Source organism: Poecilia reticulata, chromosome 15, assembly GCF_904066995.2.
Source record: "Poecilia reticulata chromosome 15, P_reticulata-male-v2, whole genome shotgun sequence".
Lineage (NCBI taxonomy): Eukaryota > Metazoa > Chordata > Actinopteri > Cyprinodontiformes > Poeciliidae > Poecilia > Poecilia reticulata.
The window spans coordinates 26,541,397-26,568,164 of NC_088844.1; the positions used below are offsets into that span (position 1 = coordinate 26,541,397).

The following is a 26,768-nucleotide window of genomic DNA, read 5'->3' on the forward strand; positions in this document are numbered from 1 at the left end:
TTTATTAACAATACTATCATAAGAGTTCATAAGCAGTCTAAACTTCTTGAAACATTACTGTAAATCATAGGTTTCTTCTACATTTTAACAGTTGTTAGCATTTGTTACTGAGTGTAACCTCTAAATCTCTTACCATTTCTGTGGAACCTGGCTCTGGTGAGTTCCTTGTGAAGTCTTCCAGGATGATTTCAATAGCCGTCTTCTTTAAACGGGCAAAAACTTCCTGTGTCTGATAAGCGCAATTCTCCTCCAGAATTTCCATGCACAACTCTGTCATGTACACTCGCAGGTCCAAAAGTTTTCTTATGGATTTCTGCGACAGGTTGCAACTCTGGAGAGAGTGTGAGAACTAATGTTAAAGTCACATCTAAACTGAGAAGATGTACACAATATAATCCATATTCAAATCATATCCACCTTAATCTTACTATAAAAGCTGTCAAATATCTTGATGTTATGACATCAAAAGGTGGCTCTTCAAAGCATTGTTTCAGCGAGCATGAATACAAATGCATTCTACACCATTCAGATTTTTATACGAGAAAAGAAAATGAAGACCAAGTACAACTTTCCTTGCCACACGTTTATTAAAAGCTTTGTTTCTTGTCTGTCACATAAAATCTTGATAAAATTGATTTAAGTTTGGGGATAAAACATAACAAAAAGTGAAGAAGTTAAAGCAAAATCACTGTGCATGATTAGAAAAGATGGTGATAAATGTGAAAAAACATCCAAGAGGGGACAGATGTAAATTAAATCTAATCTAATCATCCTCAGAATGATAAATGACTTTGGCACATGCTTTCTGAAAACGCATCAGTAAGCACAAGAAACAGAATTTGCACAGCAGCTTGGTTGCCAATTATGTGTAAAACTGGGCTCTGGCTCCATCTGCTGAAAGCTAAGGGCACAGACATAGCTTCTTTCCACTGTGGCTGGAGAAAATCCTCCACACGACATCTCATCAAAAAATCCATTGAACCAGGATTTGCAGCAGCTATGAGAACTCATAAATCAATCATTTTGCTTCGTGATTCTATCAACATTTGACTCAAAGTTTCAGCCAGCAGTATGGCAGTCCATCTCTGTCAGAGACTCTCAGGAGACTGAATCTACGGTAGATTTTGTTTTTTCCAGTGCTTGGAAGATTTAAACTCCCATCTGTTGCTGACATAATATTTTGCAAAGCTTTGCATAAAGGACTTAAAATAAAGCACTCAAAGGAATTACACATTTTGTTTCTTTGTACTAGGTACAAGTGGGTTTCTAAAATCAAAATAACACCCTTCTTCCAAAACAAGCTCAAGAAAATCTAACTGCAATTACAACATTTGCCATCTGCACACATTTTAAATAAGCCAGCAGTCATCACCACATTGATACTGGAGCCAAACTATCAACCTCCAAAGCTGTTCAGATTAAGCTGTTTGTTAATAAACTTCCCTAAAAGTTAGAAACAAGTTGTGAGTTTTTATTATGTGACAAAATCACAGCAGGCACTTTATAGCAGGGCTCAGCTCAAAGGAGAGAACTGTCACAGACCTACACAAAATGTGCTGCTTATGGGATAATTATCTAGTCCCATGTACAAACTAGATCAAAATAAATGGTGGTACCAAAACAGTCTTGCAGAAGTATTCATCATCTTTCAACTTATTTACATTGTTGTTACATTACAGCCACAAACTTCATGAAGATTTAATGTGATAAACCAAAAAAAAGAGGTGTAGATTTGTATTTATGTTTTTTTTTTTAATAAACATTTCACAGCAATTAGCTGTGACTCTTTAGTAGGTGTCTATGAGCTTTGCAAATCTAGAAGCAGATTTTTTTTCTCCATTCTTCTTTGCTAAATAAACCAACAAGTACAGTTTGTACAGTTTGTCTATAACAAGTTTTGGTTCAGGACTGCCTTGTAAATAAATATCTTATCCATTTTCCCACCAGCTTTCCTGTCTCTGCTATAGAAAAGCATCCCCACATCATGATTGTGGGGTTGGTTTTTATGGTTTTCAGGGTGATGTACTCTTTGGTTTCAATCACACTTAGTATTTTGCCAGTAGAGCAAAATGTTTTGTTGTCGTCCGATCTGGCCAGAGAATCGTCTTCCACATGTTTGCGAAATGCAAAACAAACTTATTATGGGTTTCTTTCAACAGTGTCTTTCTTGGTAGGTTTGCAGTCATCTTGTAATCTTTACATTTTCCGATAATGGATGGAAAAGTCGCGTGAGATGTTCAAAGATTGGCATATTGTTTTATAAGCCAACTCTGCTTTAAACTTTTGGAAGCACAGGATTCTATTTATGGATATGTTAATAAGAAATATTCCCACAACAGTTTATTACTATTGCAGCTTACTATTATTAAAAACTCTAAAACACTATAGTTTTGTAGTTTGCTTTATGCTTATACTCCAAGTATTTTTAAGGATTTGCTCTCTAAACCTTATGAGCTAAACATGTTAGCAGCTGATGCGAATCCAAAGATAGAAGGATTCTCCGAACATGTGAGATGTAATCCCTCCCACGGTTTCTGGGAGGACATCATCACCTTGAAAGCTACATTCTGAGGGAACACTTTATTTACCTCCTGAGGCGAAAACAGCCTCTGAGCACTTAGTGTCACATGTTCCTGCTGTGCGACAGCCACTTGCATTTGGGAGAGGGCATCAAGCAGGTATTGATGTCTCCTCTCTACGTCAGTGACCTTTCCGGCCAGAATCCTGCAGAAAGATAAAAATGTTTCTAGGAAAGAAGGAGTGAATTAACCTGGTGATAAAGCCTGTGTTGGTGTTACTGTTGCTTAATTAGACAATAGTTTCTGTTTTTTAAATATAAACTTTCAAAATTGCTAAAAATTTCTGTCATGCTGTTCTAATGGTTTAAACTCTTTTTTAATAAGATCCCAGAGGAAATCTTCCAGTGAATAGAGGTTTTCAAATGGAACACTGCTCTCATCTACCTTTCATCCACTTGTTGCTGCATTTTTTCCAGTTAGCTGGCTCTAAAAATGCTCAGGTGTTCCCTGCTTACAAAACACTTTTGGCTGTGTGGAAATATGTCCAGTTGCAAAAAACAGCGTGGAGACTGAAAAGGTAATGCTGCGTTAATTAAAACTACGTTTGATGAGCTTTGAGTAACATATTAGCTAAAAACTTATTTTCAAATAAAATTTTTAGAACTGTGGAGTCAAAAATAATCAGATTTTGCTTGCAGTTAAATTCAATTCTGCTCAAAACGCTGAGCAATGGCCTGACCTCAAACCATATGCACAATTTCTATGTGCCTCTGCTGCCTGTTGTCCGAAGTTGAGCTTGGTGAGACCATCTGCAGACAGTCTGAGTGTCTCACATGCAGCCATTAGCCTCTCAACAACCTCAGTGCCGGACGTCTCTGCAGTCGTAGCGTTAGAAATGGCTCGAACACATTCAACTGCACCTCTGAAACAAAGCACAACACCTTGAATTATACCATGTTTATATATGAGCATAGTAAGCTTAAACATTCTTAGAAAACATGTTTGAACTTTTAATCGTTAAAAATAAGTGGTTCAGATACATTAGATTTGACCTTAAGCAACCATTAGCAGATGCTTATTTTTAATTTACAAATCCATCCATCTTCTTGTACCCTTGTCCCTCAGTGGGGTCGGGAGGGTTGCTGGTGCCCATCTCCAGCTAGCGTACCGGGCAAGAGGCGGGGTACACCCTGGACAGGTCACCAGTTTGTCGCAGGACAACACAGAGACAAACAACCATGCACACACACACTCACCTAGGGGCAATTTGGAGAGGCCAATTAACCTGACAGTCACCGGAGTACCCGGAGAAAACCCACGCATGCACAGGGAGAACATGCAATGCAAGGCAACAGCTCTATCAACTTTGCCACGGTGCAGCCCAATTTACAAATCATTTAAAAATAATTAATAAGTCATACTAACCACTGAGGTCAAAGTTAAACACTGCTTAACATGCTTAGAGGTTTGGATTTACCTGTTTTCTAAAGAATTGATTGTTGATCTGAGCTCTTGAACTCTGTTTACTTGCAGTCCTGCAATCAGCTGCAAAGCCTCACAGCCTTGTTTGACGATCTGATCAACCTGTAAAAACATAAATATGTTATTGTGTGAAACAAGTTTGGAATCTTCAGTCCGCGGGTCGTTTCATCACCTTAGTTTGTGAAGCTTTGTCTCTCAGTCCCATCACAGTCGTTACCCTGGTGAGAGTGAAGTGGTACCAGAAATCATGGTCACCCTTAAGGGTTTGGACTTTATCCAACAGAATCAGAGCCTGAGCAAAATTCTGCTCCTCACAGGCAAGAGCTGCCAGACCTACTAAACTTTTTGCTTCAGCTCTCTCATCTCCAAGTTCCTGAAAGTGTAGAAGTGCAAAGAAACAGTGTTGACCTGTTACACTGGGATACCGTGTAAAAATGTGTAACAATTGATAAATGAACTCACATTGAAGGCTTTAGTTTTCTAAACATTTCAGTGTATTATTATGTGGCTAAAATATTACTGTGATATTATGTGATTATATTTATTGCAATAACAATAAAGCAGCTTATTGGAAACGACTCAAATTTTCAAAGCAAACAATTACATAAAAAAGGGTTTTGGTTACAGATAATAAAATACCTCGATTTCACCAATTAAATATTTTTTAAAAGCAACTTTAAAATTCCATCTCATTTAATATTTTTTTCCAGATAATTTTGTAGAAGGGCTGCACAGTGGTTGATAGAGCTGTTGCCTTGCAGTAAGAAGGTTCTGGGTTTGATTCCCGGCCCCGGTCTTTCTGCATGGAGTTTGCATGTTCTCTATGTGCATGCGTGGGTTTTCTCCGGGTACTCCGGTTTCCTTCCAGTCCAAAAACAAGACTGTCAGGTTAATTGGCCTCTCCAAATTGTCCCTAGGAGTGAGTGTGTGTGTGCATGATTGTTTGTTCTGTGTGTCTCTGTGTTGCCCTGTGACAGACTGGCGACCTGTCCAGGTGACCCCGCCTCTCGCCCGGATCGTTAGCTGGAGAGGCACCAGCAACCCTGCCAACCCCACTAAGGGACAAGGGTGTAAAAAAAATGGATGGATGGATAATTTTGTAAAAGCTAGTTGTCTGCATAGGCTTCAGAAATAATGAATACTTTATTTTTAACTGATTACCAGAGTGCTTCAGAGACTACAAGCTGGCAAAAGTAGATAGACAGTGAACACAGAAAGGTGATGGTAATCATGGACAGAAGAGCAGAAAATAAGAAAAAAGTATTGGAATACATTTTAATTTTTAACTTCTAAATGCCTCTTTTATTGTGAATTTGCAAATGGAATGGGAAGTAACGGCTGAATTCAAACACAGCTAACGTTACTTGATTTTTAAACTTACTCTAGCCACCTTGTGGGCCTCTCCTAGAAGTTGTCTGGCTGACTGATAAAGACCCAAGCTGAGGCAAACGTCTGCTTTTTTCAGCCAAATATCATGAAAACTCACATCTGCACCCAACTGCCCAGAAGAAATGTGTTCATCCACTTCAGCTTTCTGAAAATTCCCAACATGCAGAACAGTAACATTTAAAACCAACAGATGTTTACAGAATTTTATATAATCAAGATGTCCAAAAACAATAGAAAGACTCAGGAAAACCTTGAATGGATATTTTGAGAAGCAGCTGACCTGATGGTACACTGTGCCAAGTCTTCTCAACTCTGAAAGAGACACTTCTTTGCGGCACCTGCAGTAATGATTTGAAAAACAGTTTTAAGAAAGATGTTCAATCTTTAAACGTTTGTGTGCGAGTTTACATACTTCATTTGTTCGTTTACTTGGATTTTACTCAGGCTTTGAAGCGTGTCCTGGTATGGTGAATGGGATCCAAAACCCAGCTCAACGCATGTGTTCACAATTCTACTTAGATGCATGGGAAAAAAAAAATTGAAATGTAAACCTTAGATAGGAGTTGGCTAAATAAGCAACCGAGTCGCTGTAATCCTGGAGCACAAGGAATTGGACAGATTGAATATTTCATACAATATTTCAGTCATTCCAGATGTCTAATTTTATGAATATTTTCTGTTGACTTTAACTGATTTAGATCTTAATACATCTGTTCTTAGCTGCCTGTGGAGACAAAATCTTAAGTCAAATTAATATATCATGCATATTTAAATGTTTTACAGTAGGGGTGCCCAAATTCAGTCCTCGAGGGCCAGCATCCTGCATATTTTAGTTCTCTCCCTGGTTTAACGCACCTGGATCAAATGATGGCTTGTTAGAAGCCCTAAGAAGAACATTGACAAGCTGAAAAGGTTGTTACTACCACCAGGGAGAGAACTAAAACGTGCAGGATACTGGCCCTCGAGGACCGACTTTGGACACCCCTGTTTTACAGCATCTATATATCAAGGCACACATTCAAACAATCACTGGTTTTAAGAATGTGGGTTAATAACAGATTTAGGAAATAAACTAGTCACGCTGTATGTAACATTTCAGTGTAATAGATTTTTTTCTTTGCTGGTTATCTTAAAAGTTAAATGGCTCTGATTTTCATCAGGATTATCACACTTCCTTTAAAATCTATAGTTTACAGATTACTACAAAATGTAACTAATTTTCCTAATATTTTAGACTGTAACCACTGGGGAAAAATGTCAGAATATTGCTTTATTTGTCTCTTTTGTCACATTTGGGAGCAGCTTCAACAACCTCTCTTTATAAACTATATAGTTTAATTCTGTTTTTGAAAAAGAAAATCTACATTTCTGCTGCACCCAGGAAAGTCAGAAGATTACAGTTGGCTACAGTGGACTGGCTAAGAGCACCTCCTAATCTTCTTACTTTTCTGTCCGAAGCAGCAACACTCCTGTGTGAGCGACTGTCTCAGCATCAGCAGATCTTATTTACCTGAACAGCATGTAACTCTAGCTCAGAGGTCTGTGTGCTAAAATACCTGGGTAGTATATTATAAACCTGCATAAAATCTGTTGGCTTCTATAGATAGCATTCTCATATAATTTCTAATATATCGTAGAATCTTATAGGCTGTTCAATCTGATCAATAAACAAAAGCATGTATGAATGTCTGAACTTTTCACATGCCCTACTGTCCAAAGAAATGTTGCCATTTTTTTAACACCCAGTAAAGAAATGTTTAATGTCCAAAGCAGATGTTGTCCCTTTTATTGACTTTACCTGAGTCTGTATAGATCAGACAGGCTCCTCATCTGAAGCAGGTCAAGAGAAATAATCTCAGCAAGGTGCAGTATGGGCAGAGTGAGATGGTCGAGAGACAGAGAGCAAAGCTCTCTTTCCAGCCGCCTGAGATAAAACAGGCTTAGATTCTTCAGAAAAATACACAGCACAGAAAAATAAGGATTTAGAATCAATAGTCTTCCATCACAAACATATGAAACATATCATTTTATACATGGATTCATATCAACTAAACAAACTCCCATCTATCTGATGTTTAATGCCAACATGTTGATCAGAGTGCATTACAACAAGACAGTTACCATAAGTGTTACCACAGTTATTCAGAGGAACCTCAACACAATTATGCACTATTTTTATGTTGCAAATATAAGAAGTTTGAGCGCTGTAAAGATTTTTGCAAGACAGTGCTGCCTAAAAGTAAACCACAACGTTGGCTTTTCTTTAAAATTTCTACTGTTAAAAATAAATCTGAGTCAACAACACATGTTCAAATCTGAAAGTGGGCTATATTACTGACGTACCTGGTTTAAAAAGCTGTACTTGTTGATGCAGTGGGGACTGTCAGTGGCTTTGAATATCTGTCTCATGTACTCAGGACAGACATAGTGAGCCCATTCTTTCAGAGTCGAAGGAACACTTTCATCCACTTTAGGCATTTCTTCGTCTTCTGTCGAGACACGCTGGTCACACAGAGAAGAAAGTCAGCTGACACTTATCTTTATTTCTTTTTGTCAAACATATACCTACTGAAATGTTTATTCAAATTTGTTATTTTGCCTCTTCTTATTTTTCATATAATCAACCAATTTGTCATTGTTTACAGATATTATGGTAAATAACTATATAAACAAACCAAATTCTTTAAATAAATGATAATATTGTTTTGAGACAATTTTAAAGTAATTTATTGATAATGGCATAATAATGCAAATTCACTCTTTCAAACACTGATTAACTTAAATTTGTAAAGAACATGTAACACTGGAAGATATTTTAAATATTCAAAATTAAACACAATGACCAAAAACAATAGATAAAACAAAATAAAAACCACACACAAACGAAACCATAAATAGAATGGATTATGAAGTCTTTGTAAACTAAACAATCCTTCAAATAATATCAGTCTTCAGAATGGAAATTATCAAGGTAATCTAATTCAGCATGAAATTAATTGTTTTGTGATAGGCTTAAGTATATATATGAGTTAAGTAAATTCAGTGACTTACTTCTTTGTCTTTATCCTTGTCTTTACCCTTGTCTTTACTCTTGTCTTTACCCTTGTCCTTATCCTTATCTTTGCCCTTGTCTTTGCCCTTTTCTTTGTCTTTGCCCTTTTCTTTGTCTTTGCCCTTGTCTTTGCCTTTGCCCTTGTCTTTGCCTTTGCCCTTGTCTTTGCCTTTGCCTTTCTTGGATGCATCAGTGGGAGAAGGGATTGGTTCATTCTTCATCATCTCACTTAAAATCTCAGAGGCTGTCGCCAAAGAAACCTGCCATAAAATATGATGAACTGTACATGTGACCCATTAAAATAAATGACAAAATTAGCTTAAATGTTTTTGGTTGATATTTATACTAAGACTATAACAGAAGTGAGTGAGAAGCAGTGAACCAAGACTAGACTCTACTCTTGAGGAACCCCATAAGTGAGAGGGTCTGTTGAGGACTTCCAAAATGTCAAAGTTAAATTGTAAAAATGGTGATGCAGTACCTGCCATATCTGAAGAACGAAGGTATAGGCTTGAAGCAGGTTTTGCTGATGCTCAGGTGAAGTCCTGTCTGCCATGATAGCGAGCAGCGTGTGTGCCTGTGTCAACTGGTCAAGTGTGCGCACCTCCTTCAGGCTAGACAAGTTTTGCGTGAACTGTCCATGGACTCCAATCAAGGACTTGGATTGCTCTGTCTTTACGTGCTTTAGCACACTTTCATCTACATATGGAAAAATATGGTAAATTAGAGCTTTGCTGATAAAGAACAAGAAGGCATAATGAATCCAACCTGGTTCTGCTTCTTGCTTGGGTTCCAGATGTAGGAGGATATCTATGGCCCACTGAACCTGAAGTTGAGCGTCAGATTTTGGGAAGTTGTGAGAGTACAGCCACCCTCCAAATTCAAGCAAAAGGTTGACCTTTTGCCACTCAAACTCTTTGCTCTGTTGGCAGATCCCACAAGAATACAAAATGACTATTTTACTTCTGTACACCATGAATATTTACTTTGTAGAGCCTATTTTTTCCATTCAAAACATGCAACTTTATTCCTGTTCCAGACAAATGCTACAATATATTTTTCTACACTTAAGTGCAATGGCATGGCAAGTCCACATGATGGTGGTAGAGACTTTTTAACCTACTTTAAAGAGTCCCTTACTTTCAGCACAAAAGGAAATGGTATGTTGCATTATACCCAGTCTTTAATTGGAAAATGATAACTGTGGTTAAAACTTGTCAAAGATCAAAGCAGCCTATCTCAATTCATCTGATGACATTCATTCTTGTTGCTCAAAAAAAGAGAAGCGATACCGTGAGTCTTCTGATGGCGTTCTGGTAGCAGGTTAGCTGTTGCTTTAAAGTGATGCCACACAGAGCCACCTGGTGCCACATCGCTGAACAGCACTGCTCTCCCTCCTCGTGTAACATCTCCATGTCAATCTCTATGCATTCTCCCAGGCGTACTTTAAGCAGTATGCGAGTTTTGAAAAGTAATCTGGAAAAACGAACAGAAAAGACAATGAAGAGCTCTCAGGTTTGTACAGTGCCTCTCGCTTGGCAATTTAATGCATTTGTAACTTACAGCCGATGCTTGCTGGGAGTCATCTCACTTATAGTTTTGTCCAGCAGCTTTAGAGAACGTGTAAAGTCTTCTTTGTCCATGTAGATGGAGACCAGCAAATGGATAATGTTTGCTCTCAAACAAAGTTCTTTAGTATCTTCTGAAAAAACATAAAACAGCAACAGATATTTAGTACATACAGTGCTTTGCAAAAGTACTCCTGTCCCTTACACTTTTTCACATTTTACCTCTTTAAAAACCACAAATTTCTGTTTTTTATTGGGATTTTATGTGCCAAGAAGCGAAGGACTAAGTAGTGAAAGAAAAAAAATTGCATACTTCTCAAAATCTTTAACAAATCAAAGATCTTAAAATTATGATGTGCATTGCACCACTATTTTCTCTGCATAGGTAAAATCCAATACAACCAAATACCTTCTGTTATCTAGATTCTAGTAACTAGAATCTGCCTGTGTGTAATATAAAGGCCTTCAAGATTTGCTAGACAACATTAGTGCACAAATTTGCACACAATTTATTAATATGGCACAATTTCACAACAAAATTCATCTCAAGACCAAATTTAAATGCAGAAATATACAATCAATTCAATTGAATCATACAGTGCAAGGTTTAAAAATCCATAACATGCAAACTAGTTCAGCACTACTTTGAACACCAAGGAACGGAAGAGACAGCTTAGGGATACAGCAGAGTTAGGTAAACCGTTTCCCAAGCTTTAAACAATCTCCTGCTAAGGACTGTAAGAAAACCAAGACATGGCCGTCCGCCAAAACCGATAAGACAAACAAGGAGAGAAATAGACAGAGAAGCAGCCTATAGAAATTCATTGTAGCTTTGTGGGAGTTGCAGAAATCCACAGCTCAGGAAGAAGAAACTGTCGGCAGAACAACTTAGGTGGCCACTCCACAAATCTGATTTTCATGATAAAATGACAATAATAACGGCATTGTTGAAAAAAACCCCGACATCCTCACTTGGAATCATTGTGGTAGCATCACATTTCTTTGGGGTTTCCTCTGTTCCCAAGAAACAGAAGAACAGGAAAACTTTTCTAACTAGACCGAACGTTGGATTCAGAGTTGGGAACTTGAGGTAACTTGGGCTGAACCCGTATGCCACAATTTTAAGAAATGTTTTTGTCAAAAACCTTGAAACATGTTATTTTCTTTCAATTACGCTATGATGCAGTACTATCACATAAAATACGAATGAAATACACTGACGTTTGTGCTTGTAAGGTGAAAAACTTGAAAACAGTTCAAGGCGTAGCAAGAGTTGCTAGCCACTCATAAAAACAAGCCCCTTATAGGTCACTTAGGAGAGTTATGATCTTTTCATCTGTCATGGATTAAATCACAGCTGAACAAATTGAGACTCCTTTAAGAACTAACTTGTTGATCCATCACTAGGAATCCCTGGAGGCATTTCCCTCATGGTCCATGATTTTCTCTTGCTTTTCTGAGAAGAGAGAAGGGACAAATTTACACGCATGTCTGGGAAGAAAACAAAACACACGACTGTGCTGTTTGGCTGTGGATGAGGTAATGCTGGACTCTTGCAGTTATCTGGGATTGGTTGTTTTTTTTTCTTAAGGCATACAATAAAGAAGACTTAGCATGCACGTTAAAAGGATGTGTATCAAAGCAAGTGGAAACTTTCTGCAGTTAATTTTCTATCTAGTTATAGTGTCTATATTTCTTCATTGAACTGTAATTCATAATTCATGAAGACGTTCCTCTGCGCCACGCTAAACAACTTTTTCATTTGTTTTATTTCACCATCAATTTAAGATAATGGAGTGGATCTTATTGCTGCTTTCCAGCTTAAAAGGTTATACTTGAGTGGTAATTTGCAGCACTGATTTCGTTTCATAGGAATCATCTGGATGAAATTGCAGCTGCAAGTAGGAACAAATGATTAAATGGGTGAAGCATCAACTGACTGTTTTAATAAAAACAATATTTCTAGCTCTTGAAGTACTAGAATACAGTTTGTGAATTTTAATGTTTGAGTTGAAAGGTTTTTGTAGCTTGCAATGATGCAACATGAAGTTTCAATGAATTTAAAAATCAACAATTGAGTGCATAAGTTATTTTCTCTACACTGCCACTAACATTTGAATAAAAATGTTTCCACTAAATTGCAGAAAAACGGTTTTATCATAGTCCTGATATTCTGGCAAGATGTTTGACATTCCTTTATGATTGGCTTACAGATCAGCATAAGTCTTGTTACATAGCTTTGTGGTGGATAAAAGTTGTAAATTTCACAATGTTTTACTGCAACAAGGTCAGGTACATTGCTGTTGTGATACTTCTTTGTCATATTATTTTTCTTAAAACTAAACAATCTACAGATGAAAGTTCAGCACTCTATATGAACTGGTGCAAATTGTGATGCTCACACTGTCAATTTTCTCTACAATGGCAGGAATTTCAGTGGCTTGAACTGCGTTATGGCATGAAAGATGCAGAACGGTGGTCCTGGAGCTCTTTTATGCCATTATAATGCAAAATAGATATGCAGTACTGTGATAGTGGGATTACCAATTTTCTTTCATCTGAGGGTGATAGATTTGACCAGGAAATTGAGAGTTGGAAACAGTTGGATGTTCAAGAAGGATAATGATTCCAAACACGCTTAAAAACTGTTTGGAATAGATAATACTCAGTCCATGTCAGAAAACCAACCAGCTTAAATAAACTGTCAGTTGTTTATTGACAGAAATATCCTGCCAGAAGAATAATGGATACAAAACATTTACTCAAATATTGAAGGAAGTATGTTTAAATTTTAACCTGCAAGTCTAATTTTACCACTGAGTGAACAAGAGAAACATCTCAACCCACTCAAGCTTGTGGTTCAAAATCAACCAACACTGTAACTTCATCTTTTCACATTCAGAAAACAACAACTAAAAGCCTTAGTGACATTAAGAGCCCAGCCGAACGTATGTAAACTTCTGACTCAAACTGTGAGCAAGAGTACAACGGAGATGAGATACACTGGCACTTTTCCTGATATGAAGTAGAGTATTAAGAATCTTCTCCAGGTGCTCCTTGAGCCACCATTTGTCCCGAGGGCTCTGTGTCAGCGGCAGACAAGCGTTCCAGAAATGCCCAGCAGCTGTGACACACAATTCTTGACTGCCAGTTTTCTCTGCGAAGCTATGAAAAACGGAAGGAGAAAAAAAAAACAGTCGGATTAAAGCTGAGCCTGAGGCATTAGTCGATATATCAATCTATTCTAAACAGTACCTGAAACCGGACAGAATCACTTTCAAAGCTTCCCTGTATCTGTCAACATTTCCACTGCTCGTGCAGACGAGGCTCAAACCCCTCAAACAGGCTGCATTGCTCAGCATCTTGTTCACAGTGGTCTCTTCATATCTAGAGATACATGGCAAATAATAAGCTAACAATCAATCCATCAGTCAGTGAACTAAACCAGAGAAACATGTAAACTCTATCAGGCAAAACTTAAGTCCAGTTGCAAGCCCTAGTTTAATGTAATTCTCCTGATGTGCACAAGATGTCCTTCTTTCCCTCAGACTATCCCAAGGAGAAAACATCTCCAGCCTTCATAAACAAACCTTTTGGGTTTGTATCAAAGGCCTTTTCTCAACTACTGTCTTTCTGAAGAACTGTAAGAATAAAAACAATAACTGCTCTGAAATAGCTAAATCTTTTTATTATTGATACAAAATATAACTATTTACATGGATTAAACCACTGATTCTTAAAGTGTCTTGAGATTACTTCTATTATAATTTAACCGTCTATACATAAAGTGAATAAATCTGACTCACAGAAGACAGGGCGCTGTAGTGAGACCGTCTTCTGCAGCCTTCTCCAGTTGCAAAGCTTTCTCTGTGCAGAGTAACACCAAGCTGTGGTCCTCGGCGCTGTGACAGAAGGCAGCCAGCTGGCACCACACCTGCAACTCCACCACAGCATCGAGCCAGCTGCATTCAGACGCCATGCCCGCCAGCTTCAGGTGAGGAGAGGAGAAAAAACAAAACAAAACAGGGAAAAGAGGTTCAGAGAGGAAACGAGGGATAGGGCAGTAGAGAAACTCAAGGTACCTCTGAGATTTAACACATATTTTTACCGTTGCTCTTAATTAATTAATTAATTAATTAATTAATGATTCACTATGAAGATTAGAACGGCTGATAGAATGAATGTGCCTTAGGCTGTGTAAAGTTGTCTCTGCAACAACATAAATAATATCATAGAATTAAGCAGGAAATAGGAAAACAGAAAAATTGCCTACTTATTTGGCAGGCTGGAGGATATAAAAAAAAAAAATCCAACAACTTTTGTTTCTGAAATATGAAATACTTTTAGTCAGTAGTGACTGAGCTGAGGCTATATAAACAGTATCTTCTACTTAAAACAGTCGTACTATATAAATCTAAACTCTGTGTGGCATCAGTGGCTGACCAGTTACTGTCTTTATTGGGATGTAAGCAGATTTCTTTAGCTTATGATGGTGGATTTCTCATGTGAAACTCAAAGGCGAGAGTTTTCTCTTTCAACTGAGCACCATCATAATCAATGTTTGCCAAAAATTTGTGCAAGAGATTTCCACTCTGCTTTCAGACAATGGGTCACTTACCCATTGCCCTGTCCTCACTTACCCAGGAGGACAGGGCTACATTTATGATGTGCAGCAATACTTCAAAGGTACATGCTGTGTCAATGACAGCTGTTTTCAGTCATATAATTAATCAAAATAAAACTGTTGATACACTGTGATTGGCTGGTGTGAATCCCATGCAAAACCTGTACAAGCATTAAAGCAACCAAATTATACAGCCTCTGTTGATAAACGAGAGCCAGCTTCCACAAAATAAGAAAAATAGAACTAGAGAAAAAAGGATTGAAGAGGGATGCACAACAGGAAATAGATTTAAAAGAACAGCTACATAAAGAGAGGAGGGCCAGAGAGAAATCAAAGAAAGATAAACATGAAGACATTGGAATAATGGAAATGATTAGGGAAATAAATCAGAAGGAAATGGAAAAGGGTTGATGTGTGGATCTTTCAGAGAAATTCAATTTGCATTAAAAAAAAATAATGTAGCGCTCATATTATGACAAAAAACCCCTCTTTTAATCAAGACAGGAATATCATTTCTCAAAGAATTGACACTTTATGAGAAACTGACAGATTCATGAGACTCATAAGATTATTGAAACATCTGCTGCTGCCATCTGGGCATCAGCTACAGCACAAAAACACAGACAGGGAGGTACATACTGTGGAGAGACTGGGAGCTGAAAAATCCATTTGCTTTGGATGCCTATTGCAGTTAAGCATTTCCAGTCCCACCAGCACGCGACTCATCGCCGCTACTTCCTTATTATCACTCTGCAAACAAGAGGGAGAACAGCGCTGATTGCTTCAATCCAGTACTCTGTTAAATACGCACCAGTCTCTTAAGTGTGATTTCAGAGGGGTCGACAGCCTATATGTAGATATTATTGCACATAAGATTGAAACTATGTAATTCATGTTCGGGAGGAGAAATTTGAAACTGAACATTTTTGAGGTGGGGTTCTGTGAAGATATTATAAGCAGTAAATATTTTACCTGCAGAAGATGAAAATCCAAGTATCTTTGCTTTGTTGAAACATAATTTAGATTTAATCTGTTCTACTCCTCAATATTTTTGTAACAATATGCCATGAACACTTATAAGTCGAAGAGAATGACTAAGCTAGCAATGCTAGCTTACAAATTCTCCCCAAACAATCATTGATTTCTATTGATAATATTTATCACCTCTTGCCTATTCATTTCTTCAGCTCATTTTTTGAGGTTTTATTGGCTCTAGTGGACTTCACCAGACAGAGACAGGAAAGTGGGCCATGAGAGAGGGGGACGACTGGCAGCAAAGGTCATCTGGCCAGGAATTGAACCCGTGACATCCGCGCTGACGACTAAGGCTTCCCCACATGGGTTACACTCTGCTTCTGCATGACCACAGCACCCCACTTCAGCCCAAATTTGATGTTTAATGGAGACAGTCAGGGCAGAACATTACAGATGTGGAAAACCTCTAAAAACAACTCAATTGCACTTTTTAGCACAAAATGTAGCTGTGCTCAGGCCTGCACTGGCTTTCTACATCACCATTTGTATTAATCTGTAGAAATCCAGTGCATAAGTAACATCAACTATAATACATTTGTAATGCATTTTACATTTAGAAATTTCAAACATAAAAACAACCAAAACACAGTCATTAATTATAAAAAGTTTGAAAGAGAAAAGCTTCGAGGTCCTTTTTATGAGTTTCTGTGGTTTTCAGGGCCCTCAGGGGGCAAATTCCAGAATGATGCTGAGCAGAAAGTCCATCAGTTGGAAGTTCAGTCCGGATGCAAATAAGGGATGTGGTGCAATTCAACTAATTTCTTGAGGAAGGTGGAAGTATCTTAAATGTGCTGGTGAGCAAAGGGGCCAATCTCATATTATATTCTGGCAGTAATCGGGAGCCAGTGGAGGGACTGTAAAACTCGTGCTATGTGATCATATCTTTTGGTTATGGTGAGTAGTCTTGCCGCACTGATTTGAATGGAATGTATTTTCTGGGTATTTTTATTCAAAATTTCTGCAAGGAGTTGCAGTAATCTAGTCTGGAAGAGATGAAGGGATGGAGCAGTTTTTCAGTGTCACGCTGGCTAAGTGAAGTATAGAGACCTGCAATATTTTTGAGGTGAAAAAAGAAAGGTGGGTAATATAGGAGTTGAATGAGAGCAAAAATATCAATGGGGCTTTTTTTTTTTTGCCTGAAGAGGCACGAAGAGCATTAGTATATTTTATGTTCTCACAAAAAAAAAAGCTTTAAACATGCACTCTGAAGTTCTTAAAATGGCCTGAAAAAGTCGTCTCTTAAAACAACTGTTGTGAAGCATTTTAGTTTTGCCATTTGTGAAAAAGCTAGAAACAAAATCTTGTTTCTAGATTTTGTTTCTATCATCTTTTTTTTGGATCATCTGCAATGCAATGCAGTCAGAAGCAACTATCTCTATAAGTTCATTTTATGAACAGAAGTACATAGACTGCTTGTAAAAGTCACCTTCTGCACAAAAATCTGTTTTTTTTCCTCAGGAAAATTACATCATGTATTTAAAAAAAAAATCTATGGATTATTTGACTTGTAATGCATCTTTACAAATGTAATATTGATAGAGTTAATAAACTGTACACATCAAACTTCTTTATGTGTTCTAGAGACAATACTTTTTGTCATGGAGCATAACAATATAATGGAATATTTTCGACAAGGTCAAAAATACACCTCAAACATTTTTTTTAAGCTGGAAGCCACGTTCACCTTGATGTCACACATACTGTAAAAAGATGAAAATGGTTCGTAATTAACTGTTTTATTCTTAGTGCAGAAATGAAAGTGAATGGAGGTTTGTTTGAAGTAGATATGAAAGCACTAGATATACAGTTTAAAAATGGCATCACCATATCTTTTAATCATCTCTGACTTATAAAACAGACATAAAAAAACAAAACTGTCAGTACTTTGATGCTTTATGTATAACTAAAGTTTTCGTTTCAAACTTTGAACAATTCATCTAAATCATCATTTAACATACTTCTCAAAAAACACAAACAATTTCACAACATTTAAAGCATTAAAGACGTGTCTGAAGCTGAGATCTGACATTATTTTAGAGTCTTCTGGTGACATTAAATGTGTTTGGTTTCCAATAAACAAAGGAGAATTTGAAGAAATGAAGTTAAAGAGTGTGAATTAACTCTGAACAAATGCAGTCAGACAAACTAATGATACAAACATAAAAACACATTTAGAGATAGGAATACAAACATCCATTTAGTTTCTGGTTCATCGTAATGTAAAATTTATTTACCTTATTTAATTAACGCCCATATAAAGTTCATTTTTTCTCATTAAAGTTTCTCATGAATAGAAATGTATCTATTAAATTATTTAAAATTGCTAGTACTGTTTTGACAAACGCTTAGTTTTTTTGTTTGTACGATGTATTCTCTAAATTCAGTTTTTTTGTGTGTAAATTTTGTAAATAAAACTAGATACAAAAACCAATCAGCTAATTTATATTTCATCATCCATCATTGAATGATGCTGACGAATTTGTAAACCTACTTTTTTTTATCTGTGGATAATCTGACCCAGTTTGACTGATGAATTAAATTCAGCTTCATGTGGTTAGCTTGGAGAGTTTCACATCCGACAAGAGGAACATGAAACAAGGTATTTTAATGTAGAACTTGTTTTGCTGTAAATGAACTGTAAATAGTCAAGACGTAGTCAAGCAAGTATTTTGACATTAATACCTATCAACAACTTCCACTAGTCTCAGACTGCACTGTAATTTGTTCTGATAGATACGCAAAGCATGGAAGACAATGCACATCAAAGGTACCTTATCTCTGAATATGTCCAGCTTTACGCCAATCTGCTGATGCAGGAGCTGCTTTATCTGCACCCATGAGGTTAACGCCAGTTTTCTCACTGCAATTGGAACAGTCTCCCTAGTCCTGTCACCACTGGATATGCGGAGGGCATACTCACACAGCTAGAAGAAAGTGCAGAGAAGACAACTGGGGCTCCATCAGTGAGAACTTCGTGTACTTTATACTCACTAAGAAGCAAATGCAGTAAAAAATAAATTACATTAAAAAACAAAAACACAGAACTGCATCAACCTGCATCTACTCTTAAGATATTCCTGAATACATGTTTTTAGTCAGTAAGTAACTTTAGTTAGAACATGGACTTGGCCAGTAGGTGACCTGAGAGGACCTGTGGTGACCTCAAAGTGACTTCTCATGTGGTATTTCACCAATCCACATCAAAATACACCACAAAGGCCCATTTCTTAGTTCTCATTATAAGCAGGCATGATGAAATTCGGTTAATAATTCAATGATAAAAGCTCTTTCATCTTAAGTTAGAGCTGATATTCATACAGGATTTCCAGAACAGAAAAGAGGAAACCAAGTTTAATTGGCAACAAAGAACAAGTCAAAAATTTGACTTCCAACAGATTCATAGAGGCTTATATGCATGCATGTATGCAGCATTTAAGACACTCCAGCATACATCCAGATACTTCTGAGGTGATTCATCATCTCTGCTATTCTTAAAAAAAAAAAAAAAAGAAAAAAAAGAGTGATGCTTCCTGAACACTGGATATGCGTCTCTCTAAACCCTAATGCAATTGCATACTATGGCTGCTGTGAACTATTATTTTAGTAATTAAGACATCTATATATTATAAGATAAATCAAGCAAGCCAATAAAAAAAATTCTTGTTTTGCAGGATTTTCTTTACGTAAGCTAGCTTATCTACTAGCTTATGTAGATAAGCTAGTTAAATATATGAAAGAGAAACCCTAGTAAAAAAAAAAAAACATTCTCTTTTTTTATATATAAGAAAAAACAATTCAAACATCTGTCCTAGTTTCAAGTTTGAAAAAACTATTATTATAAAATAGATATTTATAATCTATTTTTTTTATGTCATTACACTTCTTGATCATCAAGTACATGTAGTATTAGCCAAAATTTATTTCTTTGTACACATATAACATGACAGATTTGGTACAAACAATCACAGATAAAAGTTACGTTTTTTTGCAACGGGAACAAAAACGTCACCCGTTATCAGCCACGAATGAGCTTGACGCATGTACTGGATCTTTTATGCTGAGCATCGGACAGCGGCGCACAAAGTCGGCCATGGAGGGTCGGCATCCTGCATGTTTTATTTATCTCCCTGGTTTAACGCACCTGGATCAAATGTTGGCTCATTAGAAGGCCTAAGAAGAACATTGACTTCCTGAAAAGGTCGTTACTGTCACCAGGGAGAGAAGTAAACCATGCAGGATGCCGGCCCTCCAGGGCTGACTTTAGGCACCCCTGATCTAGGACGTGCTATTGTAAAATGCCGCTTTGCAGTAAACCACTGAGGCGTGTTATCTTTTCTATTTCATTTTATTTCATTTAAAGGGATCCCACACTGTTGACACTTTTTGTCTCTTTCTTGGTGGCACTTCTTTTCTGTCCCTCACCGCCTCCCTCCGTAGCTGCTCACAGCGCTTAGCATTCGCCTACAACTCAAAGTATTGAGCTGTACTTTAGAACTATGCCTATAGTCTTTACATCACCCTTTTGGAGTTCAAAATTTTCAATTTATCTTACGCCAGCAGCAAGTTATTTCTTACATTTCTAAGTTAAATATGTTTATTATAATCATTCAATTTTTTAGATTCCAGTCACACGTACCTCTAATGCCTTCTTTACATCCTTTAAGCCAGCAGTATCTGGGGTGCCATGTTTTGATGCACTGTGTTTCCCTTTTGCGCTTGACCGCACAGAATCACACACAGGCTGGAGCATCAGCCCACGAGATACAGCATTACACGCCATTACACACATGGTAAGGTTACTGAGGGAAACAACACAAGGAATGCCCCAAACTCACATCATCTATGAAAATAGGCAGATTAATAGAGATTAAACACCAATTTCTTTACATTAGTCAAAACTACCACTGAACTGGAAGAAATTTTGTCCAATTTTATTCACTTTAAAATAATAATTATTCGTCATCTGTGATTAAAAACAACTGTTCAAGTCAATATTGATGAAGAATTGGAATGTTTTTTTTAGCTGAACCACTCTGTAAAGAGTTCATGACAAAAAAACTTCTTAAAATCCACTGAATAATTAATATGTGCAGACAATCATCTAAAAAATGTCAAATGATGACATCTTTCGAATACTACACTGATGAATGATTGCATTTCATATCCAAAGCAAGTGCTCAAAATTCGTCTTTAATTTGTTGAGGTGGTTTGTTCTTTAATCTCTGACATGAAAAATTAAATCTTTTTGCAACATCAAGTCTACTATCTGAACTATTTTACGTAGAAGCATCATATTTGCTTTATATATAATTTAGAAAGTTGAACTACCTGATATCTTTCATTCTTAGGAGCATTTCCACTAGATTTTGAAAGGTGGGAAGCAGGAGTTTGTACTCCTCAGCAGCCAGCATGTGGGTGTTATAGTTCCACAAGTAAATGGCTGCATTTTCTACCAGACAATGCTCCCCGATCTCCACCCCGATCTCTCCGCCCCGCAGGAAGCAGCGGGTGGCATAGGCAGACAGACTCTGGATCCAGTCTCTGTAAATGAGTTCAACACTTATAGCTCATAGTGGGCAAGAGATGAAGAAAGCAGTTAGAGAAGAAGAAAAAAGAAACAATGATTTCTTATGAGTTGTAAATAATTTTAAAATAAAAAGGAACAAAAAATAATGTGCAACAAATTCTGATGCTAGTTTAACCTTTTTAAATGTCTGAATTTTTTTCCTTTTAAGGACAATGAGGGAAAAAAATTATGCATTTACTTTAGCTGCCAACTGATAAATATTAACTTATTTTAAACTTTAAATATCTTGTTTACCTTATTGATTACAATGTATAATTCTAACATTTCATCCTCGACTTAGCGAGGGCTGATGTGAACACTATATTAATTTTATCACTGCAGCACATGCGTTATTAGAAAGCCAAAATGGAAATGTATTTTTACCAATAATTCTGGTCTATACATAGTATTAAATTACTGGTTCTGCCATGTTTTAGCCAGCAGCAAAACAGCAACCCCATTCCAGAGAGAAGTATGCAGATTCTCAACTCTGTGAAAAAGTATAAAATGTAATAATTTCAGGTACTGAAAAACTAAAATTCAGCACAGAAAATGTTTTGCAGATTAAGAAGATGATCAACTTCCACTTGGTCTCTCATGACGTGAGAAGCAAGGAGCCCTTTATTAAAAATGTCATGAGGAAGTGACGATGTTTTTTACAACTTGTAAATGTGGAGCAAAATATTTGTATTTTTGCTAAAAATGGTCATAAAAAGAATAGTTTTGAAAATGTATGAATTCGCATAAAATATAGTCCACATCAACTGGCAACCCTAGTTTTAAACTTGGGCTTTGATCCACCGTTCCTTCCTGCCATACTCCTTTCAGCAGATGTTTTTCTTTTTTCCAATCACACAACTATCCCTGTTTTTAAGAATTCCCACCAATTTGCTCTGGTTGCAATTAAATATGCATAAAAATTGGCAACTTTTTATCTAAATGCATGTATTTATATTTAAATAAGGCCAAACTGCATCAGAGCAGAGAGTTATTTTGCTAAGTAGAGCTATTTTCAGAGCAAATCTAAGTGTGGTTTGAGAGTCAGAAGGTCTTGCAAACTTGCATTTAGCCTCATGAATTTGCCCCATATCATTGTTTCCCAATACAATTTTAAACTAGTAAACAAAAAATATATTTTTAATTTTACCTGTATATAATCCATCTTTGATCGTCCTCAGCAACATGCACCTTCTCTCCCTGTGGCGGCACAGCTGGACTGTTAAGATGCACTCCCTCTTCCAACAGCTGTTGGACGGTGGCCTGAGTAAGACAGAACAAATTTGTTTCTCCAGACTCAAAACATGACATCAGAGGTGACATACTGTTACGATATCTTCACAATAAAAAAAGATATGAATTCCCACTGTGGCTACGACAACGTCTCTAGAGGCATTAAACCTTGCTGCATAGATCAAAGGAAAAACAAAAGAAAGGATCAATGGCAGACAATTTAGGCAAGAGTGGTACTCATCATCAGAATAAAATTAATGAATTATAAGCAAATTCCCCAGAAAAAAAAATAGTCGTGTGTCATAGAACAAAGCAAAAGAAACATGAAAGAAGCAAGAAAAGACATCACTGTGTGTGTGCACGTGTGTCAGTTTTGGCAAGGTCATGTCGTGGATGTGCATGGGGGTCTTCATTTTCTTCAAAGTGCTGTCAAGTTAACATCTCTATAGGCTTAATGAAGACTTAAGGCTGCAGGCTTGATGTGGTGCAGGATTACGCAGAAAGACAAGCTCGTACGACGAGCCCAACAACTTCTGACTCTGACCAATCTGTGTGCAGCCCCACGGGCTTGTTAAAAAATAATCCCATAATGCATGAATACGTCCCTGTGGAGCATTTGTTGACGAGCTAGAGTAAAAGAAGCAAACGTAATATTCTTATAAACGAACAAAGTCTAAATTGTGTGTTTGGAAACATAAACCACTCAAAATAGATTAAAATATTAAAATAAACATTAAAAAAATAAAGTAGAAATTTGATGAACATCTACTAAACTTGACAAAGAAATTCAGGATTGTGTTATATCAAATTATAACATAATCACTGAAAATAGAAATGATATATAATGGAGCGATTGTTTTAAAATATGCGCCTAAACAATTAAGGCATATGAAAAGCCACTCAGTTCGTTGAATCTGAGAACACAGTAATAATGTGCCTGATTATCTAATTAGAAATGCCGCTATGGAACAAATCCAATTATCTGAAGAAACTCCATAATAAAATAATTATGCTATTCAGATCAGAAGCTGTAGATAGGAAGATGACTATTTATGCTAATAAAGACAATATTTCACTCCTCTAGGTAAGAACCAAACAGAACTATCGTTCTTGTGTGGCTCAAAACCATATATTTGAAAACACACCTCAGCACTGATGAAGCAAATTTCTGCTAAAAGATGCATTAATTCCACACTCTTCAGGATTCCACTGGAAGGCTGTGAAGTGCTTCCTCTTATGGAGGTTTTAGATTCTGCAGAGTTAAAAACATTCTGGATGTGAATCAGAGACAAAACATTTTCATCAGTTAGAACAAAAATATACTGCCAATTTCTGTCCAGTTAGTGAAACTGTCCATTAATCAAATCAGTTACTAGACTTTTTACAGCAAGTTGATCTATAAACTGGACAGAAAGGGAATTCATTCTACAGCAAAAGTCTTTATATACTTAATCTTTCAGTTCTCCGAAATAATTGTTATCTTAATTAAGGACTTAAAATGCATCTGAATAAATTAGGTTGGATGATTATGAAAATAAAACTTTTGTAAAAGGAATTAATTCATAGGTGTGAATATATTGTGGATTTTGTCAACATCACACAGTGTAAAAATTATACAAAATTACTCAAATATATGCACACACTAAATTTAAACAGTTCATCTTTATCTGAGCGAGATCGGTTTGGTCAGATGGTTAAAGTTCAGAAGCAAATGGATCCAACTGGATAATGATCTAACACATGAACCAACTTTGGATTTGAAATGGTTCAAGCAGGTTAACAGAGTTTTTGGAACGACCCAAACTGAATCCTGTTGAAAACTGTGGATTACGCTCAAAAGCTCGGTCAGAGCCTCGCATCCAATAAGCTTAAATGAATTATCCTAATTCTGCCAAGCAAAGTGGTCAAATATCCAGCAGGCATTATGGTGTAAGCTTGTTGACGTCTAAAAAAGCACATGCTTGAAGTGTAGCTTTACATAATATTTTTTAGAAACATGTAATTTTAACTCTGTGTACAATAATACATTCAAACTTAAAAATTATAACAGTTGCATGTTGAATCATAATTATTCTAAAAAACAGTTTAAAGCTCTAAATAAATGTGTTTATGGCCATAATATGTGGATTTAGACTTAATTGCCAGGAGTTTCATCAACTCACTGTTGGTCTCAGCACTCTTCCCTGCTCCGCCATCATAAAGCAAACAGAATCGACACGCAGCCCGGCACACGTCCCAAACTTCCAGTTTCCTGGCCGTCTTTGCTAGAGTTACCCACAGCTTTACCCTGAAATAGTGAGAAAATAAAAATAGATTTATAAATGATTAGTTTCTTTAGATTGAGAAGCTGAACTGTACATTAAAAAAAAATAATTTTTTTTGGATGTCTATGCATGCTCTTAGGAATAAGCTTGTTTAAAACCCCTTTACTGCCATGATGACACCGGCATCTTCATGGATCCACTGACTTACATGGAAGCATTTTGAGGGTGACAGTAAAGTGGTTAAAGATTTACGAGTTAGTGACATCAGAATGGACAGAATAATTGATACTTCACTGTAAATGGGAAGTGTTAATGTGTTTCATTAACACTTCCCATTTACAGTGACTGCATCAATAACTTAAATGCTCATTTGTATCTCATGTACAGTAATAATATAGGGATTAAAATTCAACTAGCCATAAACGTTTCAGTCTATAGTCAATTTTCCAGCTGAGTTGCAGAAAGTGTAACAATAAGTACATGGTGCCTTACAAAAGCATTCACACTTTTTCATATTTTGCTAAAAACAACCACAGACTCAGACACATTTTACTAAGGTTTTTGGTAGCAACTCAAAGTAGTGTATAATTGAAAAGGGGAAAAAAAGTGATGCATGTTTTATACAAGCACGCGTTTGTCACTAGCTCCTCTGAGTCAACACTTTGTAAAACCTTTTGCCACAGACAAGTCTTCTGAGATATGTTTCTACTAGCTTTGCAAAAAATCTTTCCTCTTTCCTTTTCAAAATGGCGTAAGCTTAGACTGGCCAAACAAGAGAATATGCTGTGATCTAAACTATTCCATATTAGTATTCAGGGTAACATGCAGTGCTGCTTTTCTGTTACATATAAACTTTAAACAGGTATCTGTGTGATGTTTAAAGCCTGAGATACTGTTTTGTAACCTAACACTGCTCTAAACTTCTCCAGAAGTTTTCTTTGACCGGTCTCCCATGTTCATTGGTGTTTATGATGCTGTTTGCTTGCTGAAGTCCTTTAAAAACTATGTGAGGCCTATAAAATAAATAAATAGCATAAAAGTGGACTCTATTTATAAATCAAGGTGACTTCTGGTGGTAGTTTTTGCACTGGATTTTCTTTAAAAGGTAATAGTAAGCAGGACAGGATGTTTGCTTTTATCCGATTGATTTTTGTTCGTAATGAAATCTATCCTTTTGTCGTCTTTTGTTCCAATTGTCAACAATGTGCTATTTCTTGTTATAACATAAAGATTTAAGGAAAATAATGAAAATTTGTCTTTTGGATTGGTGAAAAATGTGAAAAGGTTCAAGAGATGATGATGAGAAGAGAAGAGATGGTCAGTGTAAAAAGAATCCCTATTTTTTTTCCACTGAAAAAAATAGGGATTTTAATTCAGTTCATATTCTTTTTAGTCATAGTTATTAAGTGGAAACACACACCTCACTGTAATATCTGTGTCTTCACTTTGTCTGTCCAGATAATCATTCAGCTTCTCCACACAGGTGGAATGATGCAGAGCCTTAGAAGCAAGCATAGTTACAGGATCCGGTCCAAGAGTTCCTGCAAAAACTACACAGTGGTTGTAAAAGAAATACTCTTATAAAAATGTAAAGCATTCTGTATTATCCAAAACATTGTTTCATAAGAAGAAAATAAGGAAAAAAAATGCACATTCACATTGACATGATTCACAGACCTCAAATTTAAAAAGAGCTCTTGAAGGGGGAATACAGATGTGTGGCTAAATTACAAGCTGCTAGTTATTAAGTCTCTTAACTCTCGAGTGCTTCATCACATGCTGGCTTTGAAGGAAAGAGCACAATGATTAAGTGTCTTCATTTAGAAAGATGCTTGAGGTTCCTCCAGAGCAGCAAGAACCGCCTCTGGGGAGCAAAGCTTTTAACCCATGCCTGAGGAAAAAGCCTTTTGACTCACTGTCAAAGGCGAGTTCTACCCTGGGTCATTAGGGCTGCTGAGTGTTCAAGTCGAACTGTGGACCAGAGTCTGGATGAGGCAGAGATCAAAGGCGCTCCCAAAGCTCACACCCTTCTGCTCCCT

At 36.8% G+C, this 26,768-nt stretch overlaps 1 protein-coding gene across 6 annotated transcripts in view; it reads right to left on the reverse strand.

The window, feature by feature from the left end:
• cfap46 (cilia and flagella associated protein 46) overlaps nucleotides 1-26,768 on the reverse strand; it is a 55,684-nt gene that overhangs the window by 18,735 nt on the left and 10,181 nt on the right. For 5 of the 6 annotated variants that reach the window (XM_081616296.1, XM_008430425.3, XM_008430420.3 and 2 more), the window contains 27 exons: nucleotides 26,150-26,279; nucleotides 24,628-24,752; nucleotides 23,611-23,717; nucleotides 22,383-22,495; nucleotides 20,998-21,210; nucleotides 20,306-20,468; nucleotides 18,441-18,593; nucleotides 15,274-15,384; nucleotides 13,817-13,998; nucleotides 13,266-13,397; nucleotides 13,013-13,175; nucleotides 11,400-11,466; nucleotides 10,006-10,144; nucleotides 9,735-9,918; nucleotides 9,211-9,364; nucleotides 8,924-9,141; nucleotides 8,442-8,702; nucleotides 7,734-7,892; nucleotides 7,189-7,337; nucleotides 5,803-5,901; nucleotides 5,671-5,728; nucleotides 5,383-5,535; nucleotides 4,174-4,374; nucleotides 3,997-4,103; nucleotides 3,259-3,441; nucleotides 2,589-2,724; nucleotides 134-331 (listed from right to left, as the gene is read on the reverse strand). In XM_081616296.1, coding sequence (XP_081472422.1) covers nucleotides 134-331; nucleotides 2,589-2,724; nucleotides 3,259-3,441; nucleotides 3,997-4,103; nucleotides 4,174-4,374; nucleotides 5,383-5,535; nucleotides 5,671-5,728; nucleotides 5,803-5,901; nucleotides 7,189-7,337; nucleotides 7,734-7,892; nucleotides 8,442-8,702; nucleotides 8,924-9,141; nucleotides 9,211-9,364; nucleotides 9,735-9,918; nucleotides 10,006-10,144; nucleotides 11,400-11,466; nucleotides 13,013-13,175; nucleotides 13,266-13,397; nucleotides 13,817-13,998; nucleotides 15,274-15,384; nucleotides 18,441-18,593; nucleotides 20,306-20,468; nucleotides 20,998-21,210; nucleotides 22,383-22,495; nucleotides 23,611-23,717; nucleotides 24,628-24,752; nucleotides 26,150-26,279 — 4,058 coding nt within the window. The remainder of the gene's footprint in view (nucleotides 1-133; nucleotides 332-2,588; nucleotides 2,725-3,258; nucleotides 3,442-3,996; nucleotides 4,104-4,173; nucleotides 4,375-5,382; nucleotides 5,536-5,670; nucleotides 5,729-5,802; nucleotides 5,902-7,188; nucleotides 7,338-7,733; nucleotides 7,893-8,441; nucleotides 8,703-8,923; nucleotides 9,142-9,210; nucleotides 9,365-9,734; nucleotides 9,919-10,005; nucleotides 10,145-11,399; nucleotides 11,467-13,012; nucleotides 13,176-13,265; nucleotides 13,398-13,816; nucleotides 13,999-15,273; nucleotides 15,385-18,440; nucleotides 18,594-20,305; nucleotides 20,469-20,997; nucleotides 21,211-22,382; nucleotides 22,496-23,610; nucleotides 23,718-24,627; nucleotides 24,753-26,149; nucleotides 26,280-26,768) is intronic. The other variant, XM_008430424.3, reaches the window with a different exon arrangement.